Below are 15,414 nucleotides of genomic sequence, written 5' to 3' on the forward strand. Positions count from 1 at the left end.
CCCCCCTCCCTCGCTCCAGGAGGCTGTGTCTCAGGAACCCCTTGATCAAATAGCCCCAAATTTGGGTCATTAATCAACCCCTACCTCCCCATGAGACACACCAAATTTCAAGGCAATCTGAGTAACCATATGGATTTTAGAGCATTCATGCCTGGTCTACACCTAAAATTTAGGTTGACCTAGCTCTATTGCTCAGAGATGTGAATTTTTCATGTCTGTCAGAGATAGTAAAGCCCACCTAGCTACCACCTGTTGGAGGAGTGGATTAATTATAGTGATGGAAAAACCTCTTGCATTGCTGTGAAAAGTGTGTACATTACAGCTGTGCTGCTATAGCATTTATATTATTCTGTTACTGCAATTATTAGGAGCAAAAAGAGGTCAGATACAGGATACCAAATTTTTCAAGAGGCCTATTTTTAATTTTATTTCTTAAACTAAATAAGAGATTTACTTGGAATTCTCAAAAAATGTATTCTGTATTCAAAGTAAATTATGTAGTCTCTTCAAAATTACACACTTCATACTTAAGAGGTTGAATCCCTGCTTTAAGTGGAAAAACTCCATCTCAACCATGGAGTTGCTCCTGAGGCTTTCATAATCTGCTCACAACCCATTTTAGTTCTTGTTAAGATTCCAAGAAGCAGTGATTTCCCACTTCATGTTCTGAAGAATATTGACTGTTAGACAAGATATTCATAAGCTATTTCTTCTGAAGTCACTTCACACAGTTTGAAAACCTGTAAAAGTTATATTTGCCTGCACTTATGAGTTAATTGTGATTACCAATTCACAAACTACTCTACGAACCTCACATGCATAGCACTGGAGCTCTACCTAGAAAGCCTATAGAATCCTGTAGCAAGACCATAGAGAATTAATTGAAATATTTGCACAAACTATAATGAAGGAAATCTCCAGAGGAAAAACTGTTTTGAAATGGGCACAATTAATAAGGAGAACAAGAAACTCCTCAGTTTTATGAAGTTATCCAGCAAATGAAAAAAAATTAAAGAACCACTGAACTAGAATTAAGCTCTAATAACTTCACTGTCTTCAGACATTCCTTTTAAAGCAAATATATTCCTCAGATCTTGGATTTAAGCAACAAATTTTAATGAATCATGAAAAAAACTCTATGAGTTGTATTGCCACTACCTCTACCTCAATATAACGCGACCCGATATAACACGAATTCAGATACAACATGGCAAAGCAGTGCTCCGGGGAGGCGGGGCTGCACATTCCGGTGGATCAAAGCAAGCTCGATATAACGCTGTTTCACCTATAACACGGTAAGATTTTTGGATCCCGAGGACAGCATTATATCAAGGTAGAGGTGTAGGTAGGAGAAAATTAAGCATTTAACTGCAGCCAATACACTTATTTCATAAAGAAAAAACAATTCAGAATAAAGTCATTGATATGTACAATTTTAACAGAATTTGCTATAAGTAATTTTTCCAATCTTTTTCAAGAGGATTAAACAGCAATATCACTTACAAGTCACCCTGAAAGCTGAGAGCTAACTTCCCCCTTGGCTCCAAAGCAGACTGACCACTATGAGAAGATGCTGATGGCAGTGAAAATCTCCCTTCTTCTAGATAAGAAGCTTGAATATCAGAAAGCCTGTTGGGGAAAAAACCAATAATTTTAACTGTTCAAATTTGCATCTTTTCAATTCTTGAAAGAGCTGATAAAAATAAACCTGACAAGCATGCATACCTCATCTATTCTAAGTAGATGATCCTGAATAACTGAAAACTGATTTTTAATTAGTATATCTGGTTTTGCAAGTATATGTTAGGTGGTGAATGAGGGAGCCGTATAGTTTTTTTTCTCCTTTATAAATATCACATGTTCTTCAGGTTACCTGTTTGATATTAAGCTGCCTGAATGCCAAAGGTAAATCAAAGGAGGCTGTAAAGAGGGGGAAAACACCAGAAACAAGGCAAGGCAAAGGTGCGGCTTCTTGAGGAAACAATGGAGGTGAAGAGGTGAGTTATCAATTGGCAACCCTCCTGTCTGGCGCTTTCCAAGCTAGAATGGTTTATTCTTCCCAAGACTGACCCTGAGATCAAAAACCTCAAAGAACCTAGAAAAGGAAGGAAGGATTCAGCAAGTGGCCAGAAACTTCTTAGGGTATCAGTGAAAGCCAACAAGCTGGCAAGGAGCTATACAAAGACAGGAAGACAGATGCTGTGAACAGGAAAGGAAAGTTGAAGGTGCAAGACAGACCCATGAGTGTAAGCATTTTATTGTTTTGGGTTTTTAACTCTTTGCTCCATGTCCTTTGTACCTTTGAGGAATGAATAATGCTTTGAAGAAGTTGTTTCTGTGTCACGACAAACATATAGAGTCACATGCTCTCAAAGGGAAACTCTTACAGATGCCAAAACAAATTGAGCCTGTGTCACTAAATGTTGGGAACCATGGGTCTGGAAAGCACAGATACAGTTTAAGAGTGTGTGGAACCACACAGTGCAACACAGCAGGCCTGTGTCATAAATAGATAGGTAAGGTAAGGGTTAAGTTTCTTTTACCTGAAAAGGGTAACCGAACACCTGACCAGAGGACCAATCAGAGAACTGGATTGTTTAAAGTCAGGGGCGGGAATTTGTATACTCGGGGTCTTTGTTGTTTTCTTAGCTATGAGGAAACAAGTCTTCTTCTAATTCTCTCCTAATACTTCTTCTAAACATCTGTAAGTACCCAGGAACCGCAAAGTAATTCAGCTATGATGGTCTTTGGGGTGTATTTACCTGTATGTTAATTTGTTGTGCTGGTTTAATTGGGCTATCTTTTAAATCAGACTGTTTCTTTATATTTTCTTATAAGCAAGAGCCTGTATTGAGTTTCTTAATGCAAGATGATTGTTTTATATTTTCTTTCTTTTTTTCTATAAAGTTTTCTTGTTAAACCTTGTGAAAGTTCTTTTCCTAGGGAGGCAAAGGGAAAAGCCAGGCTGTGGGCTATTTTCCTATTTGGGTCCAGGGAAAGAGCAGACTACGGGGAAAGAGACGAAGAATTCTCTCTGTTCTCTGGTGGTTACAGTTTTTCCTCGTTCCTGGAGCAAGGGGGGTGGCAGAGCCCAGCTGTGGGTATTTTGCATCTCCATTGTCCTGAGGGAAGCAGAAAAGCTGGTTTCTTCCTTCACCCAGGTTAGCCGCGAGGCAAGCCTGAGAAGGAGGGGGAAGGGGTTATTGTCCCTGCTTTTAGCATCCAAGGGATTGGGAATCTGGGTGTCCCACCAAGGGAGGGTTGGGGACACCAGAGGGAGGAAAGGGGGGATCAGGCCCCATAGATTAATTCCTGATCTGGTGGCAGCGAGAATATCCAAGCTGGTAGTGAGCTTGGGGGAGTTTCAGGTAAGCCCCCAAACTTTGGACGCTAAGGTCCAGGTTTGGGACAGGACCAGGCTTTGGACGCTAAGGTCCAGGTCTGGGACTGGGAGGCTGAATTACCACAGCCTGTCATCTGCGGGATGCACTCAAACTCTTAGAGCGGTAGCCGTGTTAGTCTATATCAGCAAAAAAAACAGGAGTACTAGAGACTAACAAATTTATTTGAGCATAAGCTTTCATGGTCTAAAACCCCTTCATCAGACAGTTCATCCTGTTCCTGTGACATGCCCTTTGTACTTTAAAGTGCCTACTAGAATCATTTGAACTTTATTAATGAAAATCAATTCTGAAATAATTAAGTGTTGCCATCTCACTATTTGAGGTGGCTGATTTGATTTCTCTCATTTGAAATGGAAAATGATCTTGGAGGATGAGATTTAGATGACAGAGGACACGACTCATTTCTTGCTAATGGCTATTTATATTTAGGGGACTTGTGAGAGCAGAGCTGCTCCAAGGGAGGGTGCGAGTTCCTTGTTTCTCCAAACCCATTTGTGACCACTAGATTTCATCTTTCAAGAACAGTGAATGGATTAAAAATCTCTCTTTTTCCTTGGTGGAACAGAGGGGTGGTATTTCAGAGGCTCTCTCCTTCTCTTTCTCCTGATTCTGTACACTATTCATGCACTTAATACCTGTGAGGCCTGCTCATCTTGTTATTTCCATGCATATAGCTCCCACTGAAGCGAATGGAAGTTGAGCACGCCTAGCTCAGGGAATAACCGGGCCCTGATCAAGGACAAGACTCATCTGGTGTCTGAGTACAATTCCTTTCTTTCCACCAACTTCTGGCCAGCAAATCTCATTCTTTACTTTCTTCTGTAAAGAAGTCAGCAATCCCTATATACAGCCATCTGACAAGCTCCACGGAAGTAGACTAAGTGTGACTCTGGGGAATACAGTAACTCCTCGCTTAACATCGTAGTTATGTCTGAAAAATGCAACTTTAAGCGAAACGAGGTTAAGCGAATCCAATTTCCCCATAAGAATTAATGTAAATGGGGGTGGGAGGGTAGGTTCCAGTGAAATTTTTTTCACCAGACAAAAAAAAACTATATATTATATAGATATACACGCAGTATACGTTTTAAACAAACAATTTAATACTGTTAACAGCTGTGATGCTTGTGAAGCTTGGCTGAGGTGGTGAAGTTAGAGGGTGGAAGAGGGAGGGATATTTTGCAGGGAATGCCTTGCTGCTAAATGATGAATTAATACTCGGCTGAGCCCTCAAGGGTTAACACATTGTTAATGTAGCCTCTCATCAAGGTAACATGAACAGGAGGAAGGTGTGGTAATAGCCTCCTGTCCCAGATCTGGACTTTAGCGTCCAAGACCTGGGTGCTTACCTGAAACTCCCCCAAGCTCACTACCAGCTTGGATATTCTCGCTGCCACCAGGTACGCGAATGTATAGGGCCTGACCCCCTTTCCTCTCTGCTGGTCCCCAACCCTTCCTGGGGGGACCCCCCAGACCCTGGGTCTCTCTCTCTCCTCTTCCCAGCTTCCCCCTCCTGGTTAGGCCGGTGCACATGCTATACTTCACTCCTTGAATAACAACCGGAGAGGCAATCTAGCTTCCCCGAGGCTAGGCATTCACCTAGTCAGCTTCACACAAGAATTCCCCCTCCCTTTGTCTGCAGGCCTTCCGCCCCTTAGTACAATAGAAGTGAGACACAGAGTTTGGCTTTTCCCCTCCCCCCTCTGCCTCACTAGGAAAAGAAAACTTCCACCAAAGGTTTAAAAAGAAAACTTTTATAGAAAAAAAGAAAGAAAATATAAAACAACAATCTTGCATTAAGAAACTCAATACAGGCTCTTGCCTTATAAGAAAATATGAATAAAACAGTCTGATTTAAAAAGAGCCCGATTAAACCAGTCCAACAGATTCAACATACAATGTCAATACACACAAAGGTCATCATAGCCGAATTACTTTGCCTTCCGTGTGTACTCACAGATGTTTAGAGAAACTTGAGACTAAAGATGGAGTTAGGAGAAAGCTTGTCCCTCACCACCGAGCGAAGCAAAGAAACACAAGCAATCCCACATCGTGACATACAAACACAAAGCTCTTCATAGCCGAATTTACTTTGCTTCCTTTACTTACAGACTTTTAGTAAAACTTTGAATAAGAGTAGATTAGAAGGAAACTGTGTTACTCAATACCGAGAAAACGAAAACTAGCCCCGAGTATACAAATTCCCGCCCCTGACTTTAAACAATCCAGTTCTCTATTGCGTCTCTTGGTCAGTGTGTTGGTTACCCTTTCCAGGTAAAAGAAACTTAACCCTTACCTTAACTATCTAACTTATTGACAGTAAGGGGAGACAGCATAGCAGACAGAGACATACAACACCTTGTTGTGGAAGGGAGAGAGAGAGAGGAACAGACTCACATTCCCCTTCCAGGGCCTTGGCTTACACTGGAGAGTTGCGAGCGCTGGTGTGTGAAGGGCGGTTACAGCCCACTGCAACCCACTCTATGTACACACGGTACAAAGCCCAAGTCAGCCGGTTGCAACTCCCTGGTTGTCAGCGCCGGCTGTACACCTGGTCTGATTGGTGGTGTAGCGATTCCAGCGCTGGTGATGCAGCAAACTGCTCTACTCAGATTGACACCAACAGCACTGTTATTTGGCTCAGGGTATTAAGAGGTATCCAGAATTTCCTTCACAACAACCGGAGAATGGACTGAACAGCTGAGCTCTTGAAAAAAACACAGCTGCTCTTTGCTCCAGCAGCAAGCGAGTCGAGGCAGTTTATTGCTTTGAATTTTCAGAGCTGTTGGGTTTAGGGAGAGGGGAATCCGGTTGAGCAGCTGTTATTGTGGTCTGAAGGCTATTAGAGTGCATATTTGCATTTAGTGAATGGTGGCGGGGGGGAAGGGTCAAAACTTTTAAAATGTTAGAGTAACTGTTGTGTATCTTCCAGTCCTTAGAACTTGCAAGGCAGGGAGCTGAGAACAGCTGCTAGTGTTTGCTGAGGAAGAAACAGCCCAGAGGGTGTCCGTAGAGAAGCTGCTATCTGGTCCGAAGCCTTTTTGCATTTAAGAGTGATTGAGAGAGGGTGGAGGAAATGGCCAGAATTTGCAAGGCAGGGAGCTGTCACAGTGTCTGCTCAAAAATGCACTCTCCTCTGTCTCCCCCACACTCCTGTCCACTCCACCCCACCCCCCTCTTTTGAACACCGTTGCAGCACATTGAACACTGTGGAATAAGCTACCCACAATGCACCACTCCCAACAGCGCTGCAAATGCCGCAAATGTGGCCACACTACAGCGCTGGTAGCTGTCAGTGTGGCCACACTGCAGTGCTGTTCCTACACAGCTGTACGACCACAGCCGTAACTTCCATCGCTGCACATTTCCAAGTGTAGCCAAGCCCTAAGTAAGTTGACCCACTCTTAAGTGCATTGTATTTTTAAGTGGATCAGGAAGTTGAGACACCAGCTGCTGCTGCTGCCCCAAGCTCTGTCTCTCTCTGTCCGTGTCCCCTCCCTGCTTTATATGGAGAAGGGATAAGCGGCGTACAGGAGCAGGGGGGAGGGGGACACCCTGACATTAGCTCCCCACCTTCTTTCTCCCCCTGCCCCGCACACCAAGCAGGAGTCTCTGGGAGGAGCTCCAAGGCAGAGGACAGGAGCAGCACATGGCAGTGGGGGTAGGAACAGCTGAACTGCTGATTGATTGCCTGCTGGGTGGCTGCAGCACAGGAAACTTAAGGGAGCAGGGAGCTGATGGGGAGCTGCTGATCCACCCTAGTTCTAAGCCTCCATCAGCTAGCTGCAATGGGTTGCTCTTAAATGAGCATGTTCCCTAATTGACAACGAAACATTAACCAGGATGACTTTAAGAGAAGAGTTATTGTATGCTGCTATGTACGTGAGTTATTTGCACAAAAAGATGAATATAGGTAGGCTGATATGACCTACATAACCTCAAGAAGTTATTTTTGGCAAGCCTTTAGCTCAGTGGCTTGATTTGGCAGTTCCAGGTTGTAAGAGCCTAACCTTCCAAATGCAAAGGTGTCATTATGAGGAAGCTACTACACTGGGAAAGTTCTGTGAGAGACTGCAGTTATGTCAGCCTGAAGGCTCGTCATCCTTGATTAAACTTTTTTTTTTTTTTGGCTAATCACTCATTTGAAAGCTGTAAAATTTAGTTTCAAGATTCTTACCAGTCACCACAGTTTTGTCTAATTCAGTTCTAAATGTTTGTTTCCTCTCATTCTTCGGAAGTATTTATGAAGTGCATGAAACACTTTTTCCCATTATCCCAATCTGATAAAGCATTCTCCATCTTTTGTTCCTCAAACTGGATTTCTGTGGTGTTCAACTGGATCATCAGCAAACAGTATTCAGGACTTATAGCATCCCTTCCTTGCTCCATTAGGTCGGTTTCCATTAGTTCTTACTGCTCTAGTTATGGATTTTAAGATACACAGCATTCTGTGGGACAACAGTTTCCCTTTCTCATCTTAAGAGCTCTGTTCTAGCATGGCTTAAATATCATGGCAGAGTAGAGAGGCAGCATGAGTTATCAACAGTGTGCTGTCAAACTACTGAAGCCTAGGTGCAGTGTGGAGAGGAAAGCAGAAACAAGACTAGAGACAGGACAACAGCCAATGTTGGTGGTGCAAAAATATTTAAATATTTTCTGCTTACATTGATGAAGAAGGTACTCAATAACTCTATATAAAAAAATAATTTTAAGCATGATGTATGTCAAGTTGCATTCTGTTTCTTATAGAGTAAATACTACTTTAGCAACACAAAAGGATTGTAAGAATCTAATCCCACATAAAAAGGGATGGCAAAGTACCTAGTTTCATCTTTATTCCCAGCTTGGTCAGGGGTTCATCAGGCTAAATGGCTGCTCTGATTTTCTCTGAGTACTTGTTTGGCAAGAAAAACAACTATTAAATGAAAACACAAGTCCATCCATAATTTATGTTGTGTAGCCTTTCAGTTTGTATTTTTGCATTTTATAAATTTAAATTAAAAAAAATACTTTTATTAGACTTTTATTGGCTGGTAACGTTCACCAAAGAACTTTTCACTATAAGCAACTCTGACCAACTCTGGCAGTTTAGAGAGGAGAAAACAAAAGTGGGACAAGTGTTTTCAAACAACTTTCTTGAGTAAAGCTAGATGTCTGGCTAGTATAGGAGTCAGTTAACCAGTTACAGATAATTCTCAGTCACTAGACTAGCAATTCTTATACTCCATCATTATGGCCAGCTACACAGCCAAGCAATAGCTGGTGGAATGGGTTAATATACTACAGGAACTTGCACTCTGTCCATAAGCTATCACATATAGTTACGAGCAATGTAATGTAGTTCAAATGTCTGACATCTCAGATAAACCCACAGGTTAAAAAAAAACAGATGGTGCCAGAAACCAAGAGCCAAACAAGACTGGGCTGGAGAACAATATTCTAGGCCAACACAGACTCCTGAACAAGAGAATTATGGAAAAACTACACAACAATATTTCTGTGAACTCTGCATCTTACTGTCCTGGAAGCGGTAATGCCCAATGATCCCAAACTCAGTCTGACATGTTGCATCCATAGAGGAGGCAACAGATACTATGTATCATTTCGTTAAATTTTAAGGATGGATCATATGCTTTACTCACTACTATACAGGTTTTATTTTTGGTATCAAAATTTGTTTGACCCAAGTCAGTATAGTGTAAAAAAGTCACCTTGAACAAAAAATAAATTGTGACCAAAAATACAACAGTAGCTTAAGTATTTCCTAATTGTTTTCCCACTATAGTATCGGCTCAAACTACTGTACGTTAATTGTACATCATTAATCTTTCTGGTTTCAAGAAAAGTACTACAGAACCATTCTTCTCTGAATAATTACTAAAATTAATAACTATTGACCTTACGTACAAGCAATACTGGATGCTCCAGAGTTAGATTACTGTTCAGGTTAAATGGTTGGGCCATTACACCAATTGAATCTATTTCCCCATGTTAAGTATCCTCACATCTTCTATGGGTCATCTCAGTTATCACTTCAAAAAGACTAACACAGCAGCTACTCTGAAACCTGTTCAGGTTAAAGGATGTTAACTCGGTATACATTTAAAATTCCAGTCTAAAAACCAAGTTGACATTTTGTAATGAAGCACGACAACTTAAGCTTTATTTGACAAAATGCCTTATTTTATAGCATGCTGTGTTGTGCTTCCAATATTCAGGAAGTAACACTGCTACATGGCAGATGTCGGTTCTATAAAAGATATTACCTCTTCTGTTGTGAAAGAGACAAGCTTTTGGGATACAAAGAGCTCTTAAATCTGGGAAAGGTACACAACATCTTCAAAGGACAAGTTAAGGAGCTTAAATTCATAACTTTGCTAGAGACTATTAATATTGGTCTTAAAGACACCAGATGTAAGGCTTATTATTTCAACAATCTGTAACTTTAAAGCCTCTCCCGCCCCCCTTTTTTTTTTTGTCCTATGGCTGCAGAGGTGTTAACTGCCCACTTGACACTCTGAATACCTTTCCCAGACCCAAGAAGAGCTCTGTGTAGCTTTAAAGCTTGTCTCTTTTACATCAGAAGTTGGTCCAATAAAAGATTTTTGTAGCAACAATCAGAAGTTCATTCAGCAACACACTGATATTTTTCAGCACTTCACGAATTCACATCATGTTACAGAAGCAACCAAAAAACCAATTTCAGCTTTCTGAGCAGACAGTATGCAAGGAATCCTTCTAGAGGAGATCAGACACCTCTACCCTTCCCCATAACACAAGTGTATTTTAGGTTATGAAAGACTATTAGGAGGACAGTCTTACCTGTTGTCACAACCTGTTTTATTCCTGGCAACAGTTGAAGCCGCAACAGGTAAGCCTAGGTTTGATGAAATGGTGACATTCTCCAAAATCCCATTGGTATTACTGTTCAGTGAGTTAGTCAAAAAGCTTGGAAACGTCTCATCCGCAATATTTCTGAAATCTTCCATCCTGCCATACAATAGCACAGTGTTTAAAAATTAATTGGAATAAGTCAGTTCAGCATAACAAACAAGATGATACTCAAAGAATTGTCACTAAAGTCATGTAAACTTCCATTGAAAGCAACACAGCCAGATTCTTCATGCTGCAGATTTAAGAAGATTTTATTTTCACAGACCAGGATGGAAGGACTCTAAGTCCAGTTATACAACTTTCACAAAAGTAGTCTTGATTCTTAATGATGTACTACAGTTCTTAATTATCCATAGCCTAAAAAAGCTAGTTTTAGAGTCATCTACCTCCTCTGTACTAGCACTGAAGCTTCACCGGCACTACTAACAGTAGTTACTTTAACAACATTAGCTTAAACTAACCCAGTTGGCAGTGTTACTCCAAAATATGATCTAAATCACAAAGTTAAACAACAAAATCATAGTGACCAGATTACACTATTACTAGCACCAATGGAGCTGAAGCAGTGCTAGATTTCCCTAAAGTCACCAGGACACACAAGGTTTAAAGGTGGTTTTGCTGACTACCAACAGCAACAGTACTCTTCATATATTAAAAAAAAAAAAACAACACTAGCATAGGTATACAGTTGGCTAAAATATTGCATGTATGGCAAAAGATGTATTCTTTAAATCAGTGGTTAAGTCCAGAATGGTACTAACACTCACCCAAAGTAAAATCAGAAAAGTCTAAGAAACCTGATGGTATGCTTCCTTTGGCTAGACCAAGCTTCACCAAAAAAAGCAATTGACACTTAATCCATTTGTTAGTCTTCAAGCCAATGTGCTTCCAAGTCCAAATAAAACCATTGTTTTTAAAAAGTCATTTTTAAATTTTATACCTACTGTAGTTAATACACAACATTGTCAGAACTGAAAGGAGTTACAGAATGCTAGTGAAAACATGCCTTTGACAGCTTTGAATATAATCAGTTTCATTATTACTTTTTATAGTCAATGTCACCTATGTAGAAAAGGTCCTCTTAAGATTTCAACAAGGGAGCAGAAAACATTCACTTTAAAGTTTCAGGTATGTTATTTAAAGGGTGCTTTATCAAGTAAGCGTTTGGGAGATTCAACTCAAATTAAAAAATTTTCAAAAATTCACATCCACTAAAATAAAACATTTAGAGTACTCAAAGTAAAAAGCTAGTTTCGTTGTGCTTCTATACTCTTCACTGTTCAGTGCACTCAATCGAAGATCTTTAACATCATATTAATAAAGTCTTTAAAAAAAAAATCAATAAAAGATTGTAAGACTAGCGATTTTTTCAAGGTGCACAGAACACATCTTGAGTTGTGTACTCAGTTAAAGCTACAAAATCAGCCCCAGTTATTTTCTTACCTTACATAACATTCATCCAACAGGATCACATTTTGGCACTGGAACAGGTACTGAAGTTTAACTGGGAAGCCACTAAAGTTCGCTGTTACTACTACCAAAATGCAGCATGGTGGGACAAGAAGAAGTCAGCTTGGACTTTCTAAGTAGGATAATCTCAAAATGCCAACAGCAACTGAAAGCTAATTTACTAGACCAGTGGTCTCTAACACGGTGCCTGCAGGCACCATGGCGCCCACTGGGGCATCTATCTGCGCCCGCATACTGGCCAGCGGATAAGCATCCGCTGAAATGCCTCTGAAAAGCAGCATCAAGAGGCGTTGCCATCAAAATGCCTCCAAAAATGAGCCGCATTTTGGCGGCGACGCCTCTTGACATTGAACCTTCTCTGCAGCATTTCAGCAGATGTTTGCTTGTCAGCCGGCCATAGTCCTTGGTGGCTCGTCATCCAGCACCCATCAGACAAAAAAGGTTGGGGACCACTGTACTAGACTGTGACAGGTACCACAGAAGAAACTGTTTGAAAGCAGAACTCATCCTGATTCAGCAATATCTGAATATAACAGCAAATCAACTGCATTTACAACAACTTAAGTAACTTGTTGCCGCTCCCTGTTTGTTTCGGATTTAAAAAAAGCTAGACAATACACTGGCCATATTCTTTACTGACGTAACCACAACTATATCTACAAACTTATTTAAACTTCTTCCTTAAAGTCTTTTGAGCAAGACATTTAAAAAAAAAAAAAAAAAAACCCCAAAAACAAAACATTAACTCCTACAGGTTAGAGCCCTCAGGTGCCTGACCTGTATTTAGCTTGTAAAGTTGCTAGCAGCAGACAGCATCCTCCTCTGTTTCTACAGGCCTCAAGCACCCGAAGGATTCTAAAAACAAACAAAAAAAAAAAACATGTAAAGCATCACCCTCATTAAACGTCATTAAACCTACTGAATCAGAGGCGAACGTCCAGGATGACTCCAGCAATGGGCACCTACAAATGCAGCTCTCCCACAACACACTCCTCCCTCCTATCTGGTCCACAGCAGGAGATCTCAGAGGCACCACAAGGAGCAGGTTTCACACCCCTTGGCCTTACTGACTCCCCGCACAGGGGACAGCACAAGTTATGGAGCAAGGAACCAGTTAGAGCGAGGGCTCGTCTGCACAACCCAATGACCCCAGTGGGCTCACACCAGTTCCGCTCCGAGTGTGGACACGCTCACTCCGGAATAAGGATGCCCTTTCCTGGGTTAACTCGCATCACTTTGCCCATTCAATAGTCAACCACAGGCTACATCAAAGTCCGGCCTTCCAACACACCCCCAGCCCCAGAGACGGCCCCAGGCAGCGGGCGGGGACACGGGAGTCGCGGGGAGCTGGGGCAGGAGCCGCCATGCGGGGATACTGTTCACTCGCAGGGTCCAGGAATCAGCTTCCCTCAGACAGAAGGGGGAGCGGGGCAGAGAGTGAGCCCTACTCCCCCCGTACCTACAGCCCCCACACACCTAACCGACCGACCCTGCCGCGTGCGCCTGGGGCGGGGGAGCCCACACGGCGAGAAGGAAAAGCAGCAGCCGGGACCCGACACCGGTACCTCCCCGCCCTGACAGAACCGAGACACGAGCAGCCCGGCCACCCAACCGCCACAACTTCAAACCGTCGCTCAGCTTCCCTCCGCAGGCGCCGCGCTCGCGCGTTCGCTCACCAGCCCCGGAGCAGAAAGCGGGCGCTACAGCCGCTCCACCGGATTTGTGCGCGAGACGCCCAGGGCCGCCCGCGGCTGTAGCGCGAGACCCTCCCCCCAGGGCGCGCGGACGTACGCGCGGATGGTCCCACCAGGCCCTGCGACTCTTTTTCTCCCTTCCGGGGGCGCCCCATTCGCCGCGCAAAGCTGCCCGTGCTGGTCCCGGGGTTGGGCCAAAGGAACCGAAAAAAAAAAGCGGGAGCTGGCAATTGGCACCGGGCAGCTCAGATTAAAAAAAAAAAAGCCTAGACTACGTTTCTGATTGGGGGAAGAGAAGCATGATGTAACTAAGCCCCGCCCTCAGCTGCTGTGAGTGACACCAACCCAGCCCCTATCGGGGATGGGGAGGATGCGACCTGAGCGCACAGCGCTTTTCTAATGGGTAGAGGGGACAGCTACAGCAATGTTCATAACATCATAGACTATCAGGCTTGGAAAGGACCTCAGGAGATCATCTAGTCGAACCGCTTGCTCAAACCAAGACCAAGCCCCAGACAGCTTTTTGCCGCAGATCTCTAAATGGGCCCCTCAAGAACTGAACTCACAACCTTGGGTTTAGCAGGCCAATGCTCAAGAGCAAGTCAGGGAGCTGATAGGCTAAGGTGCAAGCTAAGCTCTAGCTGACTTTCAGTAAGACGCTTTTGCTGCCCAGTCCTGAGCAGAGCTGAGACCACATGACTGCAGAGCATGCCCACCCCTCTCAAGGGCTCCTGAGAAGCAATGTGAGGCTGAGGTCAAGCAGGGGCCCTACCCTTTCTGTGTTCTCTGAGAGCCCAGCGTGTAAAGCATAAGTCAGGTTGTCCTATCTACAGCTTCTGCGTTCCTGCTGGGAGCAGTTGTTATGACACATGGTACTCGATTAAATACACTTCTAGAGCTATCTAGCTGCACCTGCTTGTATTAGTGACCCAGTCGTGTGAAATAGCTGTTTTGGGATGCCATAGATACCGTGTGAATCACTAGACAATCCAGAATTAACACACATTGCAGATGGCCAACCTGCATACCTGATCGTGATCTAAAAGCCAAAACAACAAAATTTCTACACACAATTCAACAGTATGCATAGAACAAGCATGCAAAAACATCTTACCTGAGACCCTGAACCTGCAGTAAGTTTATTTTGCATTAACATTAAAATTTAATTAATAGTAAAAAAAGTTATGGGGTAAATGTTTCAAATATCTTATTGTATGTATTGTATGCACATACACATTTACCAACTATCAAAATACAGATATTAAGCATCCCAGACTTTTACAGGAGATATTTCTAACATACATTATTCATTGGATAAAGTAACTCATATGCTGGAGAGCTAAAAATAGTACAACTTCTTTTGAGGAAAAATTGTGACTGGGGTATTGTTAATGGAAGATACCCAATAGCAGTACTTCCTCAGCTAGGTAGGAAAATAAGATGACTTTTGCACAAGTGTCTAACTAAAATAGTAGAAGCTCTAAAAAATACCCAAGATAATTAAAAATTGCTATTAGTTCAGTGAATACCATACATAGGTAGTGAATCCCAAAAGCACAATACATTAGTCAACAGGTTAGCATTTTTTGACAAAAAATGCTAGTAGCAGTCTTTCCTTTAGAGTTCCTGTTTTACATTAAGGTTTTTCTCTTCCCAAAGTTATATTTTAAAGGAAAAATTCATGTTAGGTTTTGAATTCTGTTTTGTAGTTTCCTCTGAGCACCTATTTTGCCATGACTAATTTATGTTTTTGTTGTAGTACTGTAGTTAGAGCAGGGGTCGGCAACATTTCAGAAATGGTGTGCCATCTTCATTTATTCACTCTAATCTAAAGTTTCACGTGCCAGTAATACGTTTTAATGTTTTTAGAAGCTCTCTTACTATGTCTATAATATATAACTAAACTATTGTTATATATAAAGTAAATAAGGTTTTTAAAATGTTTAAGAAGC

At 42.2% G+C, this 15,414-nt stretch overlaps 1 protein-coding gene across 1 annotated transcript in view; it reads right to left on the reverse strand.

The window, feature by feature from the left end:
• Window positions 1-15,414, reverse strand: part of CEP192 (centrosomal protein 192) — a 224,551-nt gene that overhangs the window by 186,546 nt on the left and 22,591 nt on the right. Inside the window, exons 10-13 of the mRNA XM_075062017.1 lie at window positions 14,577-14,590; window positions 12,546-12,623; window positions 10,227-10,394; window positions 1,504-1,629 (exon numbers count right to left, since the gene is read on the reverse strand). Coding sequence (XP_074918118.1) covers window positions 1,504-1,629; window positions 10,227-10,394; window positions 12,546-12,623; window positions 14,577-14,590 — 386 coding nt within the window. The remainder of the gene's footprint in view (window positions 1-1,503; window positions 1,630-10,226; window positions 10,395-12,545; window positions 12,624-14,576; window positions 14,591-15,414) is intronic.

The sequence above is a fragment of the Chelonoidis abingdonii genome, chromosome 2 (genome assembly GCF_003597395.2).
Source record: "Chelonoidis abingdonii isolate Lonesome George chromosome 2, CheloAbing_2.0, whole genome shotgun sequence".
NCBI lineage: Eukaryota > Metazoa > Chordata > Testudines > Testudinidae > Chelonoidis > Chelonoidis abingdonii.